The 23730-nt window shown below is 43.3% G+C and overlaps 1 protein-coding gene across 1 annotated transcript in view; it reads right to left on the bottom strand.

The window, feature by feature from the left end:
• COL22A1 (collagen type XXII alpha 1 chain) overlaps window positions 1–23730 on the bottom strand; it is a 180345-nt gene that overhangs the window by 101090 nt on the left and 55525 nt on the right. The window contains exons 4-10 of the mRNA XM_053395231.1: window positions 17718–17792; window positions 8954–9065; window positions 7279–7402; window positions 4912–5187; window positions 3901–3981; window positions 2433–2546; window positions 970–1014 (exon numbers count right to left, since the gene is read on the bottom strand). Of these exons, the coding sequence (XP_053251206.1) occupies window positions 970–1014; window positions 2433–2546; window positions 3901–3981; window positions 4912–5187; window positions 7279–7402; window positions 8954–9065; window positions 17718–17792 (827 nt within the window). The remainder of the gene's footprint in view (window positions 1–969; window positions 1015–2432; window positions 2547–3900; window positions 3982–4911; window positions 5188–7278; window positions 7403–8953; window positions 9066–17717; window positions 17793–23730) is intronic.

The raw sequence follows: 23730 nt of genomic DNA, 5'->3' as shown, positions 1-23730 counted from the left end.
CATCTCCTTCTGGCAATTCCTACAGCCAAGCTGGTGCCAAACATATTGCTCTGCTTTCCTTTGGACTATATCAGTGTTATGCACTAAGCTTGGATCCTAGAACAATAGGCAAGTAGGATCCTAGAATGCAACAACTGATTGGCTGGCAGGAGAAGACCAATCAGGTTCCAGGAGGAAGTTAATCAGCCTATTAGGCTGGTAGGATCGTAGAATGCAGCAAGTGATTGGCCTGCAGGAAAAGACCAATCAGGCTCCAGGAGGGAAGCAGAATCAGCCAATCAGACGGAACTCATTGTGCAATTAATGTATATAAAAGCCTGAGTTTGGGGGGCAATTCAATCACTGTTTTACAAGCTGCAATAAAGAACATGAAATCACTACAGGACTACGAGGCTGAGAGAGCAGGGTGTTCTTGTATGGGCAGTCTTGGACTTCCATACACACTGCCCAGGATTGCAGCTGTTTTATCTCACCACCAGGGGCACACTCCATTCTCTCTCAAGACAATGGATGCCAAGAACAACAGGCCTGTAAGCTTCCAGGGCCTGGATATGATACATGCCAAAAAATTATCTTGAGTATATTGTTGTGGAATTCTGTTACTGAGGTTTGTTGTCTGCTGGAAGCCAATGAACCAGGCAACGGGTAGCACAATATGCTTAAAATCCAATGGTCCATGGAACCCATCGTGCAGTGTGAGTGTGATGGAAGTGTGCATGCATGAGAATTTCCAGGGCCATAGCATTTTATAAGCTAAGAGGAAACTGTTGTGAAAACAGGAACTCATGCCAGCAATGCAGCTACATGTCTGCTTCCTTCCCACAATAAAATTGCAGCCCAATTAGAGCCCATATTCTGTTTCGGATTCAGAAGCTACTTAACTTGAATTGATCAAGTTTTTTTTAGATAAATAAATAAATAAAATAAAATAAAAATAAAAGTCTTGTTGGTCCCTCAGGCAAAACTAACCTTCTGGCCTCTGAGACCTTCAAACCCAGGTAGACCTCTTTCCCCCTGAAATGAGAGAGAAATATTATTTATCAACATAATTTCTCATTGCTTCCATCACATTAATATAGCCTTAATTGCTCATGTTAGCAAGCATGCAATACATAAGTACATTGCCTTAGATCAGGGGTTGTCAACCTGGTTCCTACCACCCACTATGGGTGTTTCGGGATTCTAGGTGGGCGGTAGGGGGTTCTACGGCACAAGCTGAATCCTCCTTCCCTCGAGCACTGGTGGGCGGTAAGGAAATGTTACCATCAAGAAAGATGCATTAGTGGGTGGTAGGTATAAAAAGGTTGACTATCCCCAGAAGGTACATTTTATCATATGTGGTGGGACTGCAAGATTAAATTTTTTAAAAAGGGAAATGATATACAACGAATTGAAAAGAATGTTTAAAATAACATTTGTTTTTTAAAAAACCAGAAGCTTTTTTGTTAGATATTTTAGGGCAAGAGCTGCCGAAAGAAAAACGGACATTATTTATGTTTGCTACAACAGCAGCAGGAATTCTAATAGCACAAAATTGGAAGACTGGAGAACAATGGCAAGAAAAATGGATGAACTATGCAGAGTTAGCAAAGTTAATGGACAAACTGTGAGAAAAGGACAACAGGGACTTTGAAAAAAGAATGGGTACCTTTTACAATATATTTGCAGAAACATTAAAAAAAATGGACTCATTGGCAGGATTTAAATAAACATTTCCAATTTTATTTACGTAAAACAAGGCATATAACATTGTGATAACATGGTATTGCATATAAATAGCAGAACGTATCATTTGATGTAATAAACCAGAAATGGAAGCTGAGGGAAGTCAACATGTGGTGTGTGTGAAAAACCAATGTTTAGTATTGATGTTGGATATTTGTTTTGAAAATGGAAAATCAATAAATCTTTAACAAACACAAAAAAGGTTGACTACCCCTTTATTATCTTAGATAATATACTAGCCCTCATCCTGAGATCCCTTGATATGACAACTTGCCTACCTAACATGAGTACCATGAGAATAAATTAATATAGGATGACTAGGATAAGTTTGCACAATAGAGACTATTACTTCCTACTAATTCTTTCTTTCTTTCTTTCTTTCTTTCTTTCTTTCTTTCTTTCTTTCTGTTTGAATTCTCAGAAAATTTGCTCTCCTTGTTATGCCCAACTTCCTTCCAGGAAAGAATATTTAGGGCAGTAGTCATAAGGCAAAGACTTCACAAAACACAATGTTAATATACAACCCATATCTAAAAACCGTCTCCAATGTATGGGAAGGTGGCCTTTGGTAGAAGAATCCACCTGCACAAAATCTCACGCACAGAGTTAATAGTGTTGATAAAGCCATAATATTATATTTATCTCGATTATTACAATAAAAGCCTTACTTGGAGGGGGGGAAAACCACTTCCAATTCAAATACATACCTTTTCTCCAGGTGGACAGGAGCAGTTGACTGTCTTGATATGGCCAACCTGTTCGCTTCCAACAGTGGTTGCTATTTCAAGCGGAGGGGCATCTGTAACAACCGTCACTTGGCACTGTAGCCAGAACAGGTCAGGAATAACACATATCAGGAACATGTTTCTTGTTAAATTATTTGCAGTTTAACTGCAGCTGAGCTGAAACCTACCCACATTTTCTTGATCTCCACCCCACAAAATAAACACTTCCCTTTTGCTGTCCCCTCTCGCAGGATGCATTACAGAGATGTTCACTTATTAGGTTATATTGTCCTTCCATTTAAATGGTTTTCACTTTTCCCAATGACATCACCATTAGCGAAATCTGGTCGATGATGTGTCTTCGGGCACCCTCATGTTTACACCATGTTCTCTTATTGGCTGGGATCACCATATGACCAATGTATACACACGCATAAAAGAACGGGGGAAAATGGTAGCAAAGCAGAGAAAGTCAATGAATCAATGGCACCCAACAGGACAGTGCTAGTTTTTTAAAGAAAAAGGTTCACACAATCTAAGTCATTTGTGTGTGTGAGAGAGAGAGAGGGGGGGGGGACACTTCAACCTGCAGAACTTACTCTTTTACCTCCAATTAAAAAAATGAAGGCCTGTCAGCAGTCTTCTAAACTCTTCTGAAAGGACCATTGACCATAGTGAAGCATACTGAATGACATGACCCCAACGTAATATTATCCTACCTATTTGCTATCTCCTTTTCCCCCACGAGACAATAATAATAATAATAATAATAATAATAATAATAATAATAATAATAATAATAATTTATTTATATCCCACCCTCCCCAGCCGAAGCCGGGCTCAGAGCAGCCAACAACAATAAAAGCAACACAGTTCACATAAAATCACAATCAACCAATTGAAATGCATTCTAAAATCAATTCATTCTAAAATCAAATCAAAATCAAATCAATGGCAACCATTGGGCTAGAGTTCTGTGAGGATTACCGAAGGAGGGGGTCAGACTGTGCCTTGGCCAAAGGCCAGGTGGAACAGCTCTGTCTTGCAGGCCCTGCGGAAAGATGTCAAGTCCCACAGGGCCCTAGTCTCTTGTGACAGAGCGTTCCAGCAGATCAGAGCCACAGCCGAAAAAGCCCTGGCTCTGGTTGAGGCCAGCCTAACCTCCCTGTGGCCCGGGACCTCCAAGATGTTTTTATTTGAAGACCGTAAGGTCCTCCGTGGGACATACCAGGAGAGGCGGTCCTGTAGGTACGAGGGTCCTAGGCCATATAGGGCTTTAAAGGTTAAAACCATAAAAGTATAAAAACTACTCCTCATTATTGTTCTTAATGTACAGTTCCAGAATATAGCTTCATTCTGGATAGGAGATTTCAATGAATGTGCACACTGTTTTACACACACACACACACACACACACACACCAAGACACATGTAATGGATCTAAACTTACAGGCCCAGAGGGAATGTCACAGCAAGTTTCCAGTTCAGCATGACGTGAATCACAGTAAATAACCATCCGCTGAAGGTCAAACTATGGAAAAAGGAAATCACGAAAGTCAGCACTTGAAGAAGCAAGCTAGCAGCCTTTGCTCCCTTTTGGTTTGTTTTTGTGGCACAAAATCACCTGGGTGATGTGCAACAGAGAAGAACTTCATACAGGACACATACAACATCCCCACAAAAGCAAAGAACATGGGGACAGAACTACAGATGTCTACAGTATGCTGCCCAGATATGCTGGGAAGTCCAACACATGTCGGTAGACTGTAGACGGTATGTGGATAATTAGAATCAGTGTGAAGGATGTTGACACTGTACTGGGTGTGGAAGCTGGGGATGGGCATGTATATTGTGCAAAAGTAATTTGGAGAATATAGCAGGGCCGGCATTCTCATCATCCAGTGCTCAGAATCTCAAAATGCCCATTCCTGCCCTCTGTGACAGGACTCCTTTGAAATCCATGCCAAAATATTTAGAACAATAAAACGTCAACATACTGATAAGCTTCCACTTGACTATTATTATTTTAACCACTATGGTTTTGGTGCATTGACTTTTTCTGGAATATCGTCTTTAAATTTGAAATTTCACATTCTCAGACAGAAAAGATAAAAAGGACTGCCTTTCCTTTTAAAGAGCAATTGGTTTGTTTACCGAACGGCAAGGTATCTGACAGTTAAAAGCAGCATCTTTAGAAAGAGCGATCATTGGTTTTCTGCAAAATGTACCTCTGCTTACGTGCAACTGAATGATCAATTTAATGTGAGCAGGGGGGAAGCAGCCCAAATGGCAGATCCCTTAAAATATATTTAATGGACTGACATCTCTAGAAATCAGCGATGTCAAAGAAGAAACAGATTTTGCCATCGCAACATCACAGTAGAATGGCTCAGCAGGCAGAACTTTTGGTTCCCCCTCAATCCCTTTTCCTAACTGAAAAACCCTCATACTTTGTACCTACGTCAATGGGCACGCTGTCGTAGAGGCGCTTGCCAATCACGGTCTTCCCCTGGATGTCAATATTTTCCCTGTCTTCAATAGGCAGCGTCTGCACCAGCTTGCAGTCGATGTACAAGGAGACACTGTCAGACTGGATGCTCAGGGCTATCTTATGCCAGTTGCGATCAAAGAGGTCACTGACGCGGCCATGTCGAAAGACCACTCTCACAGCGTCCTTGGTGAGTCCGATAGCGTTGTACTCTAAGGCTTTGTTTTCACCATCCAGTCTGATAGACACCTTTGGGGGGGGGGACAGCAAGACACAAACTGGTGGTAAAAATGTAAGATTGTTTGGAGGACAGATGTCAGGTTGGCAGATGTGGGTCATTGTAAGAATATAAAAAGAGCCATGATTTTGATCAGATCAAAAGTACCACAGGGCCGTCTTTAGCATATGCTCCACCGGGGTGCAAAGATCTACCCAGCACCCCCAAATTTAATTTAGCCCCCAAATTAACTTTTATTATGCCTTATGTCACTATTATCATTTGATAAATAGCGCTCATGCCTGCACAGCTCCAAAAGGAGGTTGTGTGTGTGTGTATGTTTTGCTTAAAACTAGCTTTTCTAAAGAAGACAAAGAACACATTGGGAGTAAGTGTAGAGACTCCATGCTTGCGCTTACAGTCATAGGGAGGTGTCTGAAATATGAGACGGGCGGGCATTGTGCGCATGCCTGGGAGAGCCATCTTGTGCAGCCTTTCATTGTGGGAGCAACCTTATTTCTAGAGGAGCTGGGAGGGCCGTTGCAAGCGCACATATACGAGATCTTCTTCCAGAGCCTGTGCGCGCTCCCATCGCTAAATAGGCGCATTCTCTTTCTGTCTGTCTCTCTCTCTTTCCTGTCACTCCTCCCAGCTTTGGTGAGCAAGACTTTCCAGAGAGCTCTCCCTGCAGCAACATTAGCAGGCAGGCGACGCGTGATCAGTCGTGGCAAAGGTACCACTGACCCCACTGCCGCAAAGCAGCTCAATACAATACACTTAGGCGGCTTCAGCGGCGGGCGCCTGGTGCCCCCCAGAATTCAGCGCCCAGGTGCCCCGCACCCCTTGCACACACACCCCGGGGTAAAGACTGCCCTGAGCACCACCTACTCCATCCTCCTGTCTTCCACAATGCCTAGTCAGTTATTATTTATTATTATTATTATTATTTATTAAACTTGTATACCACCCTTCATCCGTAGATCTCAGGGAGGTTCATAACATAAAATTACAATACAAAAAACATAATAAAGTAAGAACGACAACAAAACAATACCCCGTCCCATACACAACACGTTTAAAAGGGCATCAGGTGTGAATCAGCGCAAGGCCTGCTTGAGAAATATGTGGTGGTGAAGGAGTCAGAAATATAGCTGGCGTTAGGAAATTGTGACGTTCTGACCCAAATCATTTTTTGCTACCTGAAACAGAGTCCTAATGCCACCACCACTTTTGGTTAAGCCTTGCTGTATCAATTCCTGCTTTTATCTATCCTGTGCTATCTGACGCAGGTTCCTCCATCTTGTTGAATGGCCATGCCTTGTTTTGAAATGCGGTAAACTCCAGGGCTGGGCCAAGACATTTTGCCACCTCCCCGATTCCATGCATAGAAGTCAACTTGACTGGAGCTGAATCTTGCTTTGACACTAGCAATCGGACAATACCATCCACTATATAGGGACGCGGGTGGCGCTGTGGGTAAAACCTCAGCGCCTAGGACTTGCCGATCGCATGGTCGGCTGTTCGAATCCCCACGGCGGGGTGCGCTCCCGTCGTTCGGTCCCAGCGCCTGCCAACCTAGCAGTTCGAAAGCACCTCCGGGTGCAACTAGATAAATAGGGACCGCTTACCAGCGGGAAGGTAAACGGCGTTCCGTGTGCTGCGCTGGATCGCCAGATGCAGCTTGTCACGCTGGCCACGTGACCCGGAAGTGTCTGCGGACAGCGCTGGCTCCCAGCCTATAGAGTGAGATGAGCGCACAACCCTAGAGTCTGGCAAGACTGGCCCGAACGGGCAGGGGTACCTTTACCTTTTTTTTATCTGAGATAGCTAAGGAGGTGCAGAGCAGGCTAGCTTAGGGGACACAGGTGGAATGCCAAACACATTGTTTGCCACCTCCTGAAGCACCTGCCCATACTGCCTCATGGAAGAGTAAGTCATGATCTGCCTTTTTGATAGGACACCCTTGTTTCAAATATTATTGCTATTAGTAGTAGTAGTAGTAGTAGTAGTAATAGTAATAATAATATAAAAGCAGCAGCAGCAACAACAACAAAATGGAAAGGGCAGCAGGAGGTAAATGGAGAAAACATGTTCCACAAACTGGAAAGAGTTACACCTCCTACCTGAGGTATGCCGTATTTGTCAATAATTTGCCAAATATACCAGTCTTCTCGCCTGGAAGCCTTGCGGAACTTGAAAGTGGTGACAAAGGCATATTCATCAGGAAGGCCTTGTGGGAAGACGTCTCTGGGGGAGCGCAAGAGAAAGAAATGAGAAGCATTTGGGCTGTGTACATCTGGGCAAGAAGGTGTTCGAAGATCTGTGGTGGCGCAATAAATCCATTGTTTCTGATATAATCATAATATTTTTCCTTATTCCACTCGTCCTTTTCCCTTTATGGTCTCTGATTCTGCTTGCCTTGGAACACTACCAATCTGACCACAGAATGTCATGGTAGAACTGCAAGTAAGTAAATAACTAGTTAATTGATCACATCAGTTAATAAGGGATGCATGTATAATGGAAAACAGAGGCTCTATCACACCTTTATACCGCTGGGGGGGAAAACCCGTACACAACCTTCAATAATGAAGGGAGTTTAACAAAAGCTGCAGAATGCAGTAGCTGGTATTGATTTCCCCCATCCTATCCAATTCGCCAACCCACTGGCAGATTGTAAAATTTGGATTAGTTGAAGATTCATCAGTGTGAATGATGCCTTTTCAGAGTTTTTCCCAGTCACTCCTTACCAGACAGGAAACATGACTAATTTCCTCTGCCCAAAGGTGCCAGCCAGTTGGCCTTACCACTTCAAGGATATTCAATTACACACATGCCTTCCATCCAGGACTTCCCTTTTTTATTCAAAGGAATCAAGTCACATCCATAACCAACTGAACTTACACACTGGATTGGTTTTTTTGCTTGCTTGCTTGTTTTATTTATTTGAGTCTATTCCATTTATACATTGCTTCCCATAAAAAAATCTCGAAGTGTTTTAACAATAACAACATAAACAATAACAACAATTCAATATTATTATTTTTTAAATCCACACAAATAAACACACACACAATTTCATCTATTAAATGCCTTGGGATTTTCCTGAGCCTTCTCCCACTTTGGAGTAAATCTATACACCACACCACCCCACCCCAAAAAAAATGAGCCAAAAGTTGATCTGCGAACCTTTGGCTCAACTCAGTATTTAAGAGCATTCTATTTGGCAGCCAGGAGCACCAGGTTATATGACCCTTCACAACCACACAGTTCTCAGTACTCCTGTCTATGAAGGCTCCTTCTCAATTTACACAATGTGGAAGGACTTGATAGAAGTCCCACAAATCTTGGATGCTTGCAGACTGCCACACTGGCTGCCAAACCTTGAGACCTCCTCTGGTGCTGGGCACAGATCAACGACTGGGTGTTCAGAAACACCCTGTTTTGGCATCTTACTTTTATAATGGTGGTTGGCAGCCTGGCCTGGAAAGGGTGAAGCTTAAACGGACGTGTCTTGTGCAAATAGGAAATGAAAGTGGCTACAAAGAACCTCTGGCAAGGAGACTCTGTTCACAGCTGGCTGTAAGGAATGAGCCACTGTTTCTGTTGGCTTCCAAAATCAAAGGGCTCGTACTCAATCCAAATTTCAAACAAGATTCCCCCTTCCCTACAAATATATTCATTTATGGTTTTACTTATAGATTTACTGTTGGCCCAGCTGTTTGTAGCAAATGCTTTAAAGATCCCTTATTGTCTCCTTTTGGTCAAGGCTTCTATTTACTGAGGAAAAGATCTTACTCTGTTTTCTGGACAATGGGGAAGCTGCCAAGCCGAACATAAGAGCTGTGGATTCCGTTGTCCTTCATTCCAAATATCTCCCTCACACTGAATAATCCCATCAGGTCAAAACCTGCCAAAAAGGAAAGATACAAATAGGGGAAACAGGTGGGGGACAAGCTGAAGTGAGGACAAACAAGTCAGATAGTTTTTTTTCCCCACTTCCTAAAGGTGATACACAGGGACGTGGGTGGCGCTGTGGGTTAAACCACAGAGCCTAGGACTTGCCGAACAGAAGGTTGGCGGTTCGAATCCCCGCGACGGGGTAAGCTCCCATTGCTCGGTCCCAGCTCCTGCCAACCTAGCAGTTCGAAAGCACGTCAAAGTGCAAGTAGATAAATAGGTACCGCTCTGGCGGGAAGGTAAACGGCATTTCCATGCACTGCTCTGGTTCACCAGAAGCAGCTTAGTCCTGCTGGCCACATGACTTGGAAGCTGTCTGCGGACAAACGCCGGCTCCCTTGGCCAACAAAGCGAGATGAGCGCCACAAACCCAGAGTTGGCCACAACTGGACCTAATGGTCAGGGGTCCCTTTACCTTTACCTTTAAAGGTGATACACAGGGGACTCTATTTTGAATTTCATCGTGTGTCTTTGTGGAAGGAGAGCCTCACAAAACGTTAAGTCTTGTTTCTATAAGAGGGCTGTGTGAGAACAACAATAAGAACTTTATAATTGTGAGCATTTCCATTTATTTCCTTATTCAGTCTTTGTTTGTTTGCTTTTTAAGTGCACACACAAACACAGAATAACAGTAATGATGCTATTGACGCAGGTAAAAAAATTATCTGTAGGCGGGGGAACACCAGCTTTCAATGGTACTGAACTACAGAGGAACAGTGAACTTACCGCACCAGAGCCAACAGCCTTACAAAATAACTTACAGCAGCATAAAACGGAGGTGAGCAAAGTACCCCTGATCTCACCAGAGGTTGTTTTCTCATCTATTGCTTCTCTCCTTGAACTGTTGGAGTCCATCAAAGTGAGTTCTGAGGTTGTTATCCTAGGATAACTGCGCATGTAAACAGGTCCATATCTGACACAGATGGTGCACCCTATACTAAACTTTAAGCTCCCTTCTAAGGCCACTACTTTGTAGAGAACCAAAATCAATACCGTGTTTGGCACAGTGGGAAGGTGCGTTCTGGCCGTTCGCCAAGCTTGTAATTGCATTTATATTACAGGTTACGGTAATTGCCCTGCAGGTATTTTCTTTGTTTCTGGCAGCTTTTTTTTCTTCTTGGTGCTTTGCTCCATTTTCAATCAGCAGATGAAATAAGGCATTTATTACCATCCCTTGCCCTACAGCTTCACCCCTTGAAAGACCCAGGGAACAACTTTAATGGGAGAATTCTCTGACATATTGCCACTGGCCCCCAACTGCTCTAATAAAGTGCAGCCAATATATTACTTACCCTGACTCTAAGAGCTCCCAACTGGCCCTAATATAAAATAATAGCTTGGCTTCACTATAGAAACTCTATGAGAGCGTATATCAACAGGTTGTATTTACACGTTCTCGCTCCTCCAGGTGTAGAAGGAAAGATGGAGCATTTCATGAGAAAATGATAACAGGTGATTGGATCAAAAGTTTCTCAGCTTGCAAAAAAAGAAGAAGTACTGATTGGGTAAAGTGTTTGTGTGTGTGTGTGTGTCATTTTCATCCTGAGGACCACATCCTAGTATGGGCAACCATCCAGCAGCCACATGCCAAAGGTGTGCAGGGCCAGAGACAAAAGTTGACCAGGCCAGAGACAAGAGTGAGTGGAAGAATGGAAGCCTGTTGCATCAGCCCAGCTCTTGCCGCTTATGTGACACCAGTGTGATGGCCTGGGACTTGGGCTCAGACTCGGAACCGGAGGAGTCTCAGTCCGCACCGGATCTTCTGCCACAGGTGGCATCTGAACCAAGTCTGGGGCCTGATTCTGAAGAGCCCCAGTCTGCACAGGTTCCCCTGCAACAAGCACCAGCTGAACTGAGTCAGGGGCCTGAGCCTGGCCTGGCTCCAGATGCGGGGATAACCTTGTTGCCCTCAGCTGGGCAATCATGTGCAGCTGCTCCACTACCAGTTGGGTCAGGAGAGGCTGAGGTGGCCTCTGGGTCTAGTAACCCACCGACATCTCCCGAGCTGCAGAGACTCAGGTCTGAGAGAAGGAGAGACCTGAGTACTCGCAGGAGGAGTGCTCGCCTTTGGGCAAGACAGGGAGGTGAGTCACTGGGGGATCAGGACTGGCCGTTACCCCGTCAGAGATAAAAGGCTGCCGGACCCCACCCCAGGTTGCGGGAATAACATTGCTGGAACCTGCCTGTTACCCTATGCCAGACCTAGCCTGGTTTCCTGCTTTGGCCCTGTTGGACTGACTCCTCGTGGAATCCTTGGATTCGGGACCGGACCTGAACCGCATTGCTCTGGTTAACCCCCGGGCCCAGCACAACCAGCTTCAAGCCACCTTTGCGGAGATGGGATCAACCCAGCCTTGCAAAGTAGCACCCCACAGAAAAATGTGCCTGGGACCATTGCCCCAGCACCCCCCCCCCCATGATGCGCCCTTGCCTGCAAAACCATTGTTCAAATCCCCACTCAGCCATGAAACCCACTGGGTAAGTTTTGGCCAATCACTGTCTCTTGGCCTAAACTACTTCACAGGGTCACTGTAGAGGTTAAATGAGATGGAGGAGAACCATGCAGGGCACCTTCAGCTCCCTGGGGGGAAAGGAGGATATAAATGCAATAAAGGCAATCCAAAATGCAATGCAACAAACAGTGGGTGCAGTATTTATGTGTACCAAATTTAAGCTGCTGGAGAAGTACCCTAGCCATTTAGAGTTCTGAGTCAGGGAGCTATTCAAGCATCCCTAAGACCCTCTCTCTAACAACAGACACACACACACACACACACACAGAGAGAGAGAGAGAGAGAGAGAGAGAGAGAGAGAGAGTACGCATCAAACAATGTATAATTGGGCTGGCTGGAGGGGATCTCAAACTATCGATTAACAAAGGGCCTTGCACAGAGGTTAACCGGCCGGGGATGTCATCCTTTTTTTCATGTGTGCGGCTTCACAGGAAATATCTCTTCCTGAACATGTGTTCTTTGCAGCCAAGGATCCATTCCAAAGGCCTGCAGCTATGCATGAGCAGATTATCAGCCTTGCGAGGGAGATTAGCTAACGAGACTTCAATATTGAGGGCTTCCCAGTGCAGAGAGTGCAAAGGAAGGGCAGAATTAGTGTTGTTCCGAGGCGGGCGAACAACCATCAGGGCAGCTGATGTCTGCTGCAGCACGGTGCTGGTTTAATGTGCCTCTCTCCTTTGAGGATCAGCGGGCCACTGGCTCCTCTCTGCCAGCGTAAAACACATACAGCCCCTTGGAGAACGTTATAATTAGCTGGTGAGTCACTGGCATCTTAGGAATCCAATCTGCTCCTCTGCTGACCACAGGCCAGCAGAAAGAGAGGCACTGACAAGCAATCGCAGCCATCCCTGGCTATAATTGTAGGCTATTAGGTTTTACACACTGGCCCTGCAGCATTCGGTGCAAGGCCCCTGGCCATCCCACAACAAGCTATAAATAAGCACAGAGGCCCAGGCAGATGGATTGTTTTCTTGTTCATCTGTCAAGTGGGAAAGAAAGCCTTCAGTCTTCAAAGCAGACCTACACTACTTTAAGCTGAAGATCTGGGGACAGCATATCTCAGGGGTGGGAGACCTTAGGAATGTGAGACAAATGCAGTCCTCTGGACCTTTCTGTATGCCCCATGGAATTCTTCCTAGCCTGGTTCTCTCCCCAAACCATATCCATCTCCAGCCCTGCACTGTATCGTCCTATACTGCCAAACCCTCCAAGTATCCCTATTTTCCAGGGACAGTCCTAGATTTGTAGAAGCCATCCCAGTTTCTGATTTGATCCTGTAATGTCCTGCTTTTCCTTAGGACACCCCTATTTTCATCAGAGAAATATATGGAGTTATGCGACCCCCAAGACAAGAAGATAAGGAATGATCCAAACTTTAGAAGACATCTGAAGGCAGCCCTGTATAGGGAGGTTTTTTAATATTTGATGTTTTATTATGCTTTTATATATGTTGCAAGCTGCCTAGAGTGGCGGGGGAATAATAATAATAATAATAATAATAATAATAATAATAATAATAATAATAGAATAGGGCATCCTATTTTCATTGGAGAAATGTTGTAGGGTATGCCAAACCTTAAAGCCAGTTTAAACAACAGTTGTTAGGTCCATTGGCCCTCCCATAGATGTCTGACAGCTATTCTACTGGCCCCAGCAATCTATGTATGGAGGAATGGCTTCACCTACAGAGACCTAAAAGAGCAAATCCCAGATGGATTAAGCAGTTTTGATTATAAACATAGGCTGGTACCTGAATACGCCATACTGAAATCAATGGACTAACTCTTAGATTTCACTCATATGTTCTATTCCTCAGGCAATTCCTGTGTGAATGAGTGGGGTGTATATAGCTTACCTCTGAAATATTGGGGTGTTCCTCCTCCGGAGATGCCCTATCCAGGGCCATCTTACCCATAGCTGTGCTGCGAGTTGGGGGGAAACTGAGCCAGCGAGATGCTGTGGTGGCCGGCCAGCTCCACCCTCCTGCATGCCTGGGACTGGGCAACTGGGGGGGGCACCAGGCAGATCTTTGCACCCCGGCGCCACATATGCTTAAGACAGGCTTGGCCCTATCTTACAGATTTCAAGGGAAGCAAAACGATAGCTATTGAGTAGAGTAATATTTCCCAGAGGGCTTCTGCACATGCCTGCTTCTGATGTTATCAGAGGAAGAAGAAAGAGGGGAACCCCCCCCCACAGATTTTCCAAAACAAGTTTTATTTAAAAAATAAAATAAAACAAAAATTCTAACCCCATTGAGTGAGTCACCCCAGAACTGAGGTAAAAGACAATCTCTATGCATTCCCTTCCCCCAAGTACTCCTCTCTCTGTAGCCTCTGACATTCTATGGAAGTTTCTGCTTAAAATGAGCATCGGTAATAAATGCTGCATGGAAAATAACAAGACGAAACAGCAAAACCCACCAATGCACAGGAGCTATTTTCCATCCCATTTCCCCCAGTCCCGGCATTGAGCTGCAGCCAGGATTTCAGCCTGAGTCACAACTCGCTATTACTATGCTTGTTAAATCCCTAGTGGTGTTTCTGTGCATCGGATCAGAGACATGAGGAGTATGTTAAATTTGCTGGGGGGTTGCTGCATAATGCTTTGTCATTAGCACTGACTCAGACTCCTTGTTCTGGTTTTCCTCTGTCTCTCTGTCTCTCTCTCTCTCTATTTGTGGGCTCCTGTAGTTATGCACCCGCAATAAAAAATACTAATAAAAGAAACTTCAGAGAACAATGTGTCTCCATTTGCCTCCACTTTAACTTCATTATTCTTCCTCTGCTTTGCAGAAAACGCAGGCGGCGAGAGGAGAGGTCAGAACCTCCTGCTCCAGTAAAAATCACAAACTTATTTACTTTGCTGCGCAACCACCATCCCCAAAATTGCAACTGCTCTCTACGGGACTGCCCTTTGAGACTAAGCCAATGCCAAATATTGGTAAACCAATCATTGTCTGCCCACTAGACTCTTGGCAACACACACACACACACACACATTTCTTGTTTTTTAAAAATACTTTGAAGCACAGAGAAATCCCTCTAATTTCTCCAGAGCAAAATGAATCCTCAGTTTTAATTGTAGGCTAAAATCTATCAATGCTTTTACCAAATACAGTGGTACCTTGGGTTAAGAACTTAATTTGTTCCAGAGGTCCGTTCTTAACCTGAAACTGTTCTTAACCTGAAGCACCACTTTAGCTAATGGGGCCTCCTGCTGCCGCTGCCTCACCACTGCGCAATTTCTGTTCTCGTCCTGAAGCATAGTTCTTAACATGAGGTACTATTTTTGGGTTAGTGGAGTCGGTAACCTGAAGCGCCTATAACCCGTGGTACCACTGTATTTAATATCTATATGAAGCCATTGGATGTGGTCATTATGAGTTTTGGAGCAAGGTGTCAGCACTGTGATGATGTTGACACACAGCTCTCCTTTCCCATAACATATGAATTGGGAAAGACTGTGAAAACTTTGAACCAGTGTCTTGATGCAGTTGTGGTCTGGATGAGGGCTGATCAACTGTGTTTGAATTGGTGGACAATGGGGGCTCTTTGGGTGGGGAGGGGTTCCCCATGTTTTAGAAATTGGCAAGTTCCCTGTTCTGTTCAATCCCCTTTGAAGGAGCCAGTGTGAAGTTTGGGGATAGTTCTGTTCTCATCCTGAAGCAAAGGTCTTAACCCGAGGTACTATTTCTGGGTTAGCGGAGTCTGTAACCTGAAGTGTCTGTAACCTGAGGTAACACTTTATGTCAGAAAAGAAAACCCTCTAAGAAAACTGACTACGGATGCTACACTAGCATAGCAAAACTAGCATGGTTGTGTGAATGGCTAGCACAAATAATCCCTACACACAGGGCAGGAGTATATGAAGACATTTTATACCAAGCAGGCCATTGTTCCACCTAGCTCAGTGTTGTCCACACTGGCTCACAAGGTATTAGAGACAGAGATCCTGCCCATCCCGACCTGTGCAGAAGTGAACTTTGGACCTTCTCATGCAAAGTAGTTGCTCCAGCTCTGAGTTATGGTCCTTATGCCTGAATTGTGAACATTTCTTGGCAGGAAATAGCCCCTGCACATCTTATGCATGCAGAATAGTAAAAGGGCATGGGACCATTCCTCTGACCCTGATCTGGATTATAAATGTCTTCTTCATTATCCACACATGGGCATGGGTGTGTGAGGCAAGAAAGCCTACATATTTAGGTGCTCATTGAACCTGGAACTCTAAGAGATGGGGAGTTCCATGTTCCAAGCACATCTGTGTGCATCATGTTCCTTGTCTTTTTTTAAAAAAAAAAATTAGTAAGAATTTAAACAAAACATTTTATCTTAAAACATGTCATAAAGTAACCCACACTCCCCTCCCCCACTGACTTCCCTCAGCTCCAATCTCTGGTTTATCTACAAATGCTGTTCTCTGCAGGTTCCAAGACTGTATAGATCCTTAATTTGTCTGACTGGTTATTGTCAATAAAAAGTTTGTGAGTGTTTATTCAAAGCCTGCCAAGGAGTCCAATTCACTTTGTTGTTTCTTTAAGTACTTTGTAAAAGGTTCCCATTCATCTTTAAAATCACGGTTATCCTTGTCTTGTCTCGTAGTTTATGTGTCAGTTTTGCCAATTCTGCGTAGCCCATCAGTTTCTCTTGCCATAGTTCTTTAGTCGGGATTTCCTCATTCTTCCATCCTTGTGCTATTAAGACTCTTGCCGCCGTTGTTGCGTACATAGATATTTTTCAGCTTCCTTGGCAGGTCTTTTCCTACAATCCCTAACACATCATGTTCCTTGTCTTTGATGTACCCTTGCTAATTATTTGATAGTAAGGGTCAAGGCAATGGGAGCCACATAGTATTAGGTGTGGGGCCAAATGCACTGCCCTACAGCTTCCCCCCCCCCCACTTGACATCCTTTTGAATTAGTAAGTTTGTATTTTTTTGGTTTTGTGGCCTTTAAATATATCCGCCCCCCCCCCCCCGTACAGCAGAGATAGGGAACCTATGGCCTTCCATATGTTGTTGAACTCAAACTCCCATCAGCCTCCTGGCCAATTGCCAAGGATGATGGGAAATATAGTCTGGAGACAGATGGGTTCCCCATAACTGATGCATAACTATGTGCATTGAATCATCTGACAACTAAGGATTCATACATCTGACGAACTGCATGGGGAGAGGGGTCTTTAAATATTAGTTCCAGCAATGGTTATGTTCTGGAATAGGAAGCCCACACCTGAAATTTGCATTAAAAAAAAGGACCTAGGGGTATCAAGTGGATTTATTAAAAAATAAATAAATCGCAATGCAGATGTAAATTCATGGTCCCCAATCTAGATTGAGAGACAAAGGGATAAAGCTCCAAAATAGGGTCCCATGTTAGTAATTTGGGTTGGGAGACCCTGTCCTCAAGGACAGAACCATGCAGTCATGGCCAAGTGTAAAAAGGTAAAGGACCCCTGAATGGTTAAGTCCAGTCAAAGATGACTATGGGGTTGCAGCGCTCATCTCACTTTCAGGCTGAAGGCGTCAGCATTTATCCACAGACAGCTTTCCAGGTCATGTGACCAGCATGACTAAACCACTTCTGGTGCAACAGAACACCATGACAGAAACCAGAGCTCATGGAAACGCCATTTACCTTCCCGCTGCAGTGGTACCTATTTATCTACTTGCACTGGCATGCTTTCAAACTGCTTGGTTGGCAGGAGCTGGGACAGAGCAATGGGAGCTCACTCCATCACAGGGATTCAAACTCCCGACCTGCTGATCGGCAAGCCCAAGAAGTTAGACCACAGCGCCACCTATGCCCCAAGTGTAATGTGGCCCAGAAGACTCTATTTTCTTTTTTTTCTTTTTTTTTGCAAGTAAATTTTCTTTATTTTCATTTATTCACAGACTAACTTCTTCCACTATGTTACTTCTCCTGTTGAAACGCTTTTAGCTTCTCTTGAAATTCTTCAAATGTTCCACCTGAGGATCTGGTCTCCCTTAACTGGCTCTATAGTGTATTTGGTTACTTCTCAATGGCCAACTGAAGATGGAAACTAAGATTCCCAACCCCAAGCAAATTGCAGATAGCATCCCATTACCTGGAATATCATCAGTCTCTCCATTGGTGTGCTTGAACCTGTCTCCTTCTACGTGGACACTGGGACACAGCACATCTGAGAAGAAAAAGGGGAACAAAAGATTTACATTAAAAATAAAGTAATTACTCAGGCCTCTAAATGGAAACTAGTCTTACTTATTCAAACCTTTATTAGGCATTATACAAATAAAACGATAAAAGAGAAAGTAACATATAAAAGCCTTGAGATATATACAGAAAGGCAGCAGTTGGCTACATACATATATATATATATACATATAAAATCAGTGGTTTTCCTTGCTAACCCGCTCCTTGGAGGGCTACTACCAAAAACTCGGCTACCCCCGCCGTTACCCTTTGGTCAACGTCGGATAGGCAGAATCCCACACATTCACCTTGTTGGGGCTCCAGACCACCCAAAAGAGGGGACAGCACGCGTTGACGGAGCGTACTGTACAATGGGCACTGAAAGAGAATGTGCTCTACCGTGTCCGGGACATTCATAAAACATCTGCAGAATCTCTTGTTTCTGGGGATGTTTTGATATCTTCCCCTGACAAATGCTGAGGGAAAAACATTCAAACGGGCCAGCATAAAGGCCCTACGTTGGGCTGGAATTATTAATTTGGTGACGTAATTGGCTCTGTTATCTAAGATATTTAAATCATAGAATATGGGCGAACAAATTTTGTTTACAGCTGCCATAATATTTTGCCTCTCGACATCCTTTAGTCTAGTTAGGATATTATGGAAAATGTATTGCTCATTAGAATTGTACAGGGGCTCCAGCTCGATGCCTAAAGATTCAATCTTTTTTCCGAGGTACTGATACCATCTTGATTTGTAGGAGTCTTTGAGCAAATCAGCGAGCAGACTTGATGGAGGGCAGCGAAAATGGCAGCGTAACCAGTACTTTATTGAGGTGGACCAGGCCCAATATTCCATTGTGTGTATGCCTATTTCTGCACACATTGTTTCATATTTGATCACAGTTGGGAGTCCAAGAATACGTCTCAGAAAGCTGGAGTGAATCTTTTTTAGATCACTATTATATGCTTGGACCCATAGCGGGATTCCATAGAATATCTGGGATTGCACTTTTGTTTGGAATATCTGATTGGCCGCAGGAATAAATTGATTGCCTTTCTGATAATAAAAACGGGCAACAGCTGATGAGGTGCACTTTGCCTGTTTTATGGCATTTGTGCGATGATTTGCCCACCCTAAATTGCTCTGGAATAAGATTCCCAGATACCTATAGATTTTCACTTGTTGGATTTCCTGCCCTCTTATTTTCCATTTCTCTAATTTCCAACCATTCGAGAAGACCAAAATTTTTGTCTTCTCATAATTTATAGAGAGCTTGTTACATTCGCAGTAAAGGATCAGAGAAGATATAAGACGTTTCAGACCCAAGCTCGTTAATGATAGTAGAACAGCATCGTCTGCGTATAATAACAGAGAAACTGGTTTCTGATTAAGTTTAGGGGCATGTGATTCTATTTTTTGAAGGTGATCTGGCAAGTCTGATAAAAATAAATTAAATAGGAAGGGGGCAAGAATACACCCTTGTTTTACCCCTTTCGAGTTTGGGATGTCTGGTGAGAGGTGACCTTTGGTGTTAAGTTTGACTTGACAGATATTGGAAGAGTATAAATTTTTTATTAGGATCAATAAGCGCTGATCAATTTTTAATTCTGTGAGTTTCCTCCACAGCTTTGGGCGGTCAATTGAATCAAATGCACCACGAAAATCTACAAAAGCAGCATATATCTTAGATTGCCTTTGAGATCTGTATTTTTCAACCAAGTGCATAAGTATAAGGCAGTGGTCTAATGTAGAGCAACCTTTGGAGAAACCTATTTGTTCTTTCCCTGGTAAATTTAGATTTTTCATCCAGGTAAGGAGTTTAGATAAAAGGTGCTTAGCGTAGATTTTCCCTATCACTGATAATAGGCTTATCGGTCTATAATTCCTTGGTTCTTTTGGGTCGCCATTTTTAAAGATTGGGATAATTATTGATCTTAACCATATCTCAGGTATGATCCCATATTTATCTATGAGAGTAAACAATTGAGCTAAGGGTTCTGCCCACCAATCTATATAGGTCTTGAATAATTCTATTGGTAGACCGTCTGGCCCAGGAGATTTCCCCGATTTGAAATTTTTAACTATCTCTCTAATTTCCTCTTCTTCTACCCTTGGCCACTCCTGGAGTTTATTGATTTTATTTTTAGTGGTTTCATTTCCTTTAAGCTCACTGTGTAGATTGTTAAATACCGATGTAAAATATTGGGACCATTTGGATTCTGCAATTGGTGGTAGAGTTAGTTGATTTTCGGCTTTCAATCCTCCGTACACTAGGTTCCAGAACGCTTTGTTATTTTTACTCTGAATTGAGTCGAGTAATTGTAGCCATTTTTGGGTTGCATATTTCTGTTTCTTTTCGGCCAGAATGTAATGATATTTTCTTTTTTCATCAAGATAAGAGGGCTCTAGTTTAGTACGATTATTTTTAAATGTTTGGCGCAGTTTTCTTTTTAGCTGGAAACATTCATCGTCAAACCAAGGGCTAGCGCTATGTTTAAGTACCCAAACTTTAGGTGGAGTACTAAGTTCTACGAACATTTGGAAGATTTCATTATAAATTTTCGGAATATCGCTGTAGGAATTAGTAGTCTTTAAGTTGGATAATACTTGTTTTCTCAGGTTGGCTGTAAGTTTTTGCCCCACTACTGCACTCATTTCCTGGGACCATTTTAATTGGGTCATTTGTTTGTATTGAGAGGGTTCTATAATATTGTGCTTGGTTATTTTGGTTTCGTCCTTTAAGTTAATAGACAACAATAATGGCTGATGGTCGCTTTCAGTACGCGTTCCAATTTTGAGGTCCATGATCGAATTTATAATATTATAAGGGACAAGAATATAGTCGATGACACTGCATCCTCGGGGGGAGAAGTATGTAAACTCCCCGCTTCTATCGCCTTTTGTTGAACCGTTCACAATCTGCAAATTAAAGTTGTTACATAATTCAAGTAGGCGTAAGCCTTCGGTGTTTACAACCCTATCTCTGGAGAATCGTCCTATTTTCAGGGCATGTGCAATATCATTATCAGTATTCCAATTTAGTTTGCTACATAGTTGTTCATTGTTGGTTCCCACTCTGGCATTAAAATCACCTGCTATTATCAATGAGGTGTTTGGGTATTTATCGGTCAAATTTTCTATATAAAAGGTTAGTTGTGACCAATTTTCACTGTTGCTGTTGTTTTTGGATGGGGGGATATAGACATTTACAAGTAGCAAAGTATCGTCTTTTTGGGTTAAAAGTAGGGCTTGTGCAAGTGGCAAGCATTTTTCTAACTGCTTGACTTCAAACCCTAAGTTGTCTTTGATCATACAACAGAACCCTGCTTTCGGCCGGCCCTTCGTGTTCGTTTTCAATGCGGGTTTCATATAGGAGGAGAATCCATTGATTTTAATATCTCTAGTTGACCATGTTTCTTGTAGAAGTATTAATTCAAAATCTTTGAAGAAGTTCATTAGGTCTGGGTCTCCGTCTTTGTTTCCCCACCCTGCAATATTCCAGGACAGCAAGCGCAGGATCCGTTTTTGAGTTGGTGGCTGGTTGACAGCTTTTAGTCATTCTAATTCTGTTATTGAGTCCAGCGAGGGATTTTGTCTTGTGCCGATACAGCCATTTGTCGCTACTTTCGGTGGGGAACATAATGATGGATCTTTTAGATTCTTTTTTAAAGTGCGGGAAATTAGAATTTCCTCCCTTTCTTGATTTTCTTCCTTAGCTGTTCCTTGCTCCTGAGAAATTTCTGTAGTTGGTGGACTATTATGGACAGTAGGATTGTTTTCGGTCTCTACTTCCATTTCTTTGATTTCATTTGATGTTGAGCTCAGTGTGTCAGGTCTGTTGGAGGTCATCTTTTGTTCGGCAATGTTAGAGCCCTTTGTAGTACTTAAATAAGGGGTACCTATTTCGTTTGGAGCTAGTATTTGATATCTCAGCCAGGAATTTGTGGTCTCATTGCTGGAGTTTTTCCTTGTCATTTCATATTTTAAAGGAGGCTGGATTTGGAGCTCTGCATCTATACATTTGAAAGTTCCATTAGTAGCTCTCTTTTTGACTATGCATTTTGGGGAGAGGGCTGGTAGGTGTGAAGTTTGATTGTGTATTGTTTCTACTGCATTTTGTTGACCTTGTTGGTGAATTTCGGTCAATCTGACCTGTAGTTTCGTCAGTTTACTGAGTATGCTTATTTGTTCTTTATCTGGTAAGTTGGTAAAGTTACTCAGCAGATCTTCTTCTTCTGGGACTGTCCAGTCTGTTGTGTCAAGGGCGAGGCTGTTGATTGATGCTACAATCGCATGGTTTGGGAACTTGGATTTTTCTTGCGTGATTTCCGGGGTAGCTGGCAGCGATTTCTCCCATCTACTGGGTTCTTCCACGGGAGTAGGGCAGATATCGGCTTCTGTTGGAATGGCCTTGTTCATCTTGTTCTGTCTTTTAGATGCGATCAGTGGTCTGAGTGATATATCTTCAAAGTGGCGATGTGGAATAATTCCTTTCTGGGCTAAATGAGCCTTTTCCCTTAAGATTTTGGTTGGGATTCTATGACTACCAAATCTTAGTAGTACTTTTTTGGAATATCCATCGTTAGTGAGCCTCTTGGCTGCTTTTAAGTCAATCCTTCCCCCCTCAAGGCCTAGGAGCAGATCTAGATGGTGTCTGGCCCAGAAGGCTGACTCCCAGTAAGGTAGAGGCCCTCTGTATGGAAAAATGTGGAGAACAATCTCACATGGCCTCAGTATCAAGTTAACTGAGTGAGGGGGGCTTCCTCTGGTTTTTAGCTGGTTTAGAGGTATAAATTTGTATTTGTTCTGTTTATCTCCAGGGCTTGTTAAGGATGGCAAAAAGGGAGTGAGTTGCCTCCTTTCATCTGGGTTATCCAGCTTCTTGAAGATGTTTTGTAATTGTTCAAAGATTTTTTGAACTGTTTGAGCAGTCAGTAGGCAGCATTCCTCCAGCAGCTCCACCTTTCTATCAATTAGTACTTGTGCCTCGGTTATGGGAGTAGTGGCCTTGTCCTCATTTATTCCTAGGGATATCTCTTCAACTGTCTTTCCATGTAAAGAGTTGAGGGAGTTTTTGGGAGGAGATATATGCTGTTTTTGAGGTAGCAGATACTTATCTAGATTACTCTGTTTGAAACCAGAGGGCTCTGCGTCAGTTTCTGTGTCAAGACACCTGAGTCTTTTGGCTCTTCTCATTGCAGATTCTTCTTAAATCAATGAGATCAGACTTCTAAACAGAGTGATTAAGTATTAAAGTATTAAAGTTCTCAGGTCGCAATCTCGTTCAATTTTCGTTCCGTCCTAGGTGGGCTGCTGCGAGGAGTTTAAAAACTGGGTCCAATTAGAGCACTCCTTTGCAGTATCCCCCCCCCCTTCTTCTCAGTTTGTTAAAAACAGCTGAGATGTTTGGGGGTCCACGAAATTGGAGGTGGTGGGAGGAATTTGTGGTTTTATAAATTTGTAGTTTTTAGGGTTAAGAGCCCATTAGAAGTCCTTCAAAATCCTTGGAGTAAGTTTGTCACGCGGAGTCAACGAGAAACTGGGAGGGAGTGCCTTAAAGCCCGGGAGGGAATGAGCTAGCAGCAATTATAAAAAGCTTCAAAGACTGACTGGGTCAGTTAAGATAAAATATAGAGGATTAAAAGAAGATTAAAAGAAATCTGAAGAGCACCGGTAAGCGTGTCTTACCTCGGCGCCATGTTGAAAACTCCCCCACAATGCCATTACTACCTGGAAACTAGTCAAGTATCGTATTCTCACAGTCGCCAATCAGATGCCTTTGGGAAGCTCACAAGGCTGGGAGTCCAAAAAGTGCTCTCCGCTGCTTGTGATTCCCAGAAATCAAAATTCATAAACCTGTTGCCTCTAATATTAGCAGCAGATTAGTGGTAATCATCTATTGGGGCCCATTCTGGAGACAAAGG

This window comes from Podarcis raffonei, chromosome 7 (assembly GCF_027172205.1).
Source record: "Podarcis raffonei isolate rPodRaf1 chromosome 7, rPodRaf1.pri, whole genome shotgun sequence".
NCBI classification, from domain to species: Eukaryota; Metazoa; Chordata; class Lepidosauria; order Squamata; family Lacertidae; genus Podarcis; species Podarcis raffonei.
Note: the sequence above shows the minus strand (reverse complement) of the source record. Positions and strands in the feature narration are given on the sequence as shown.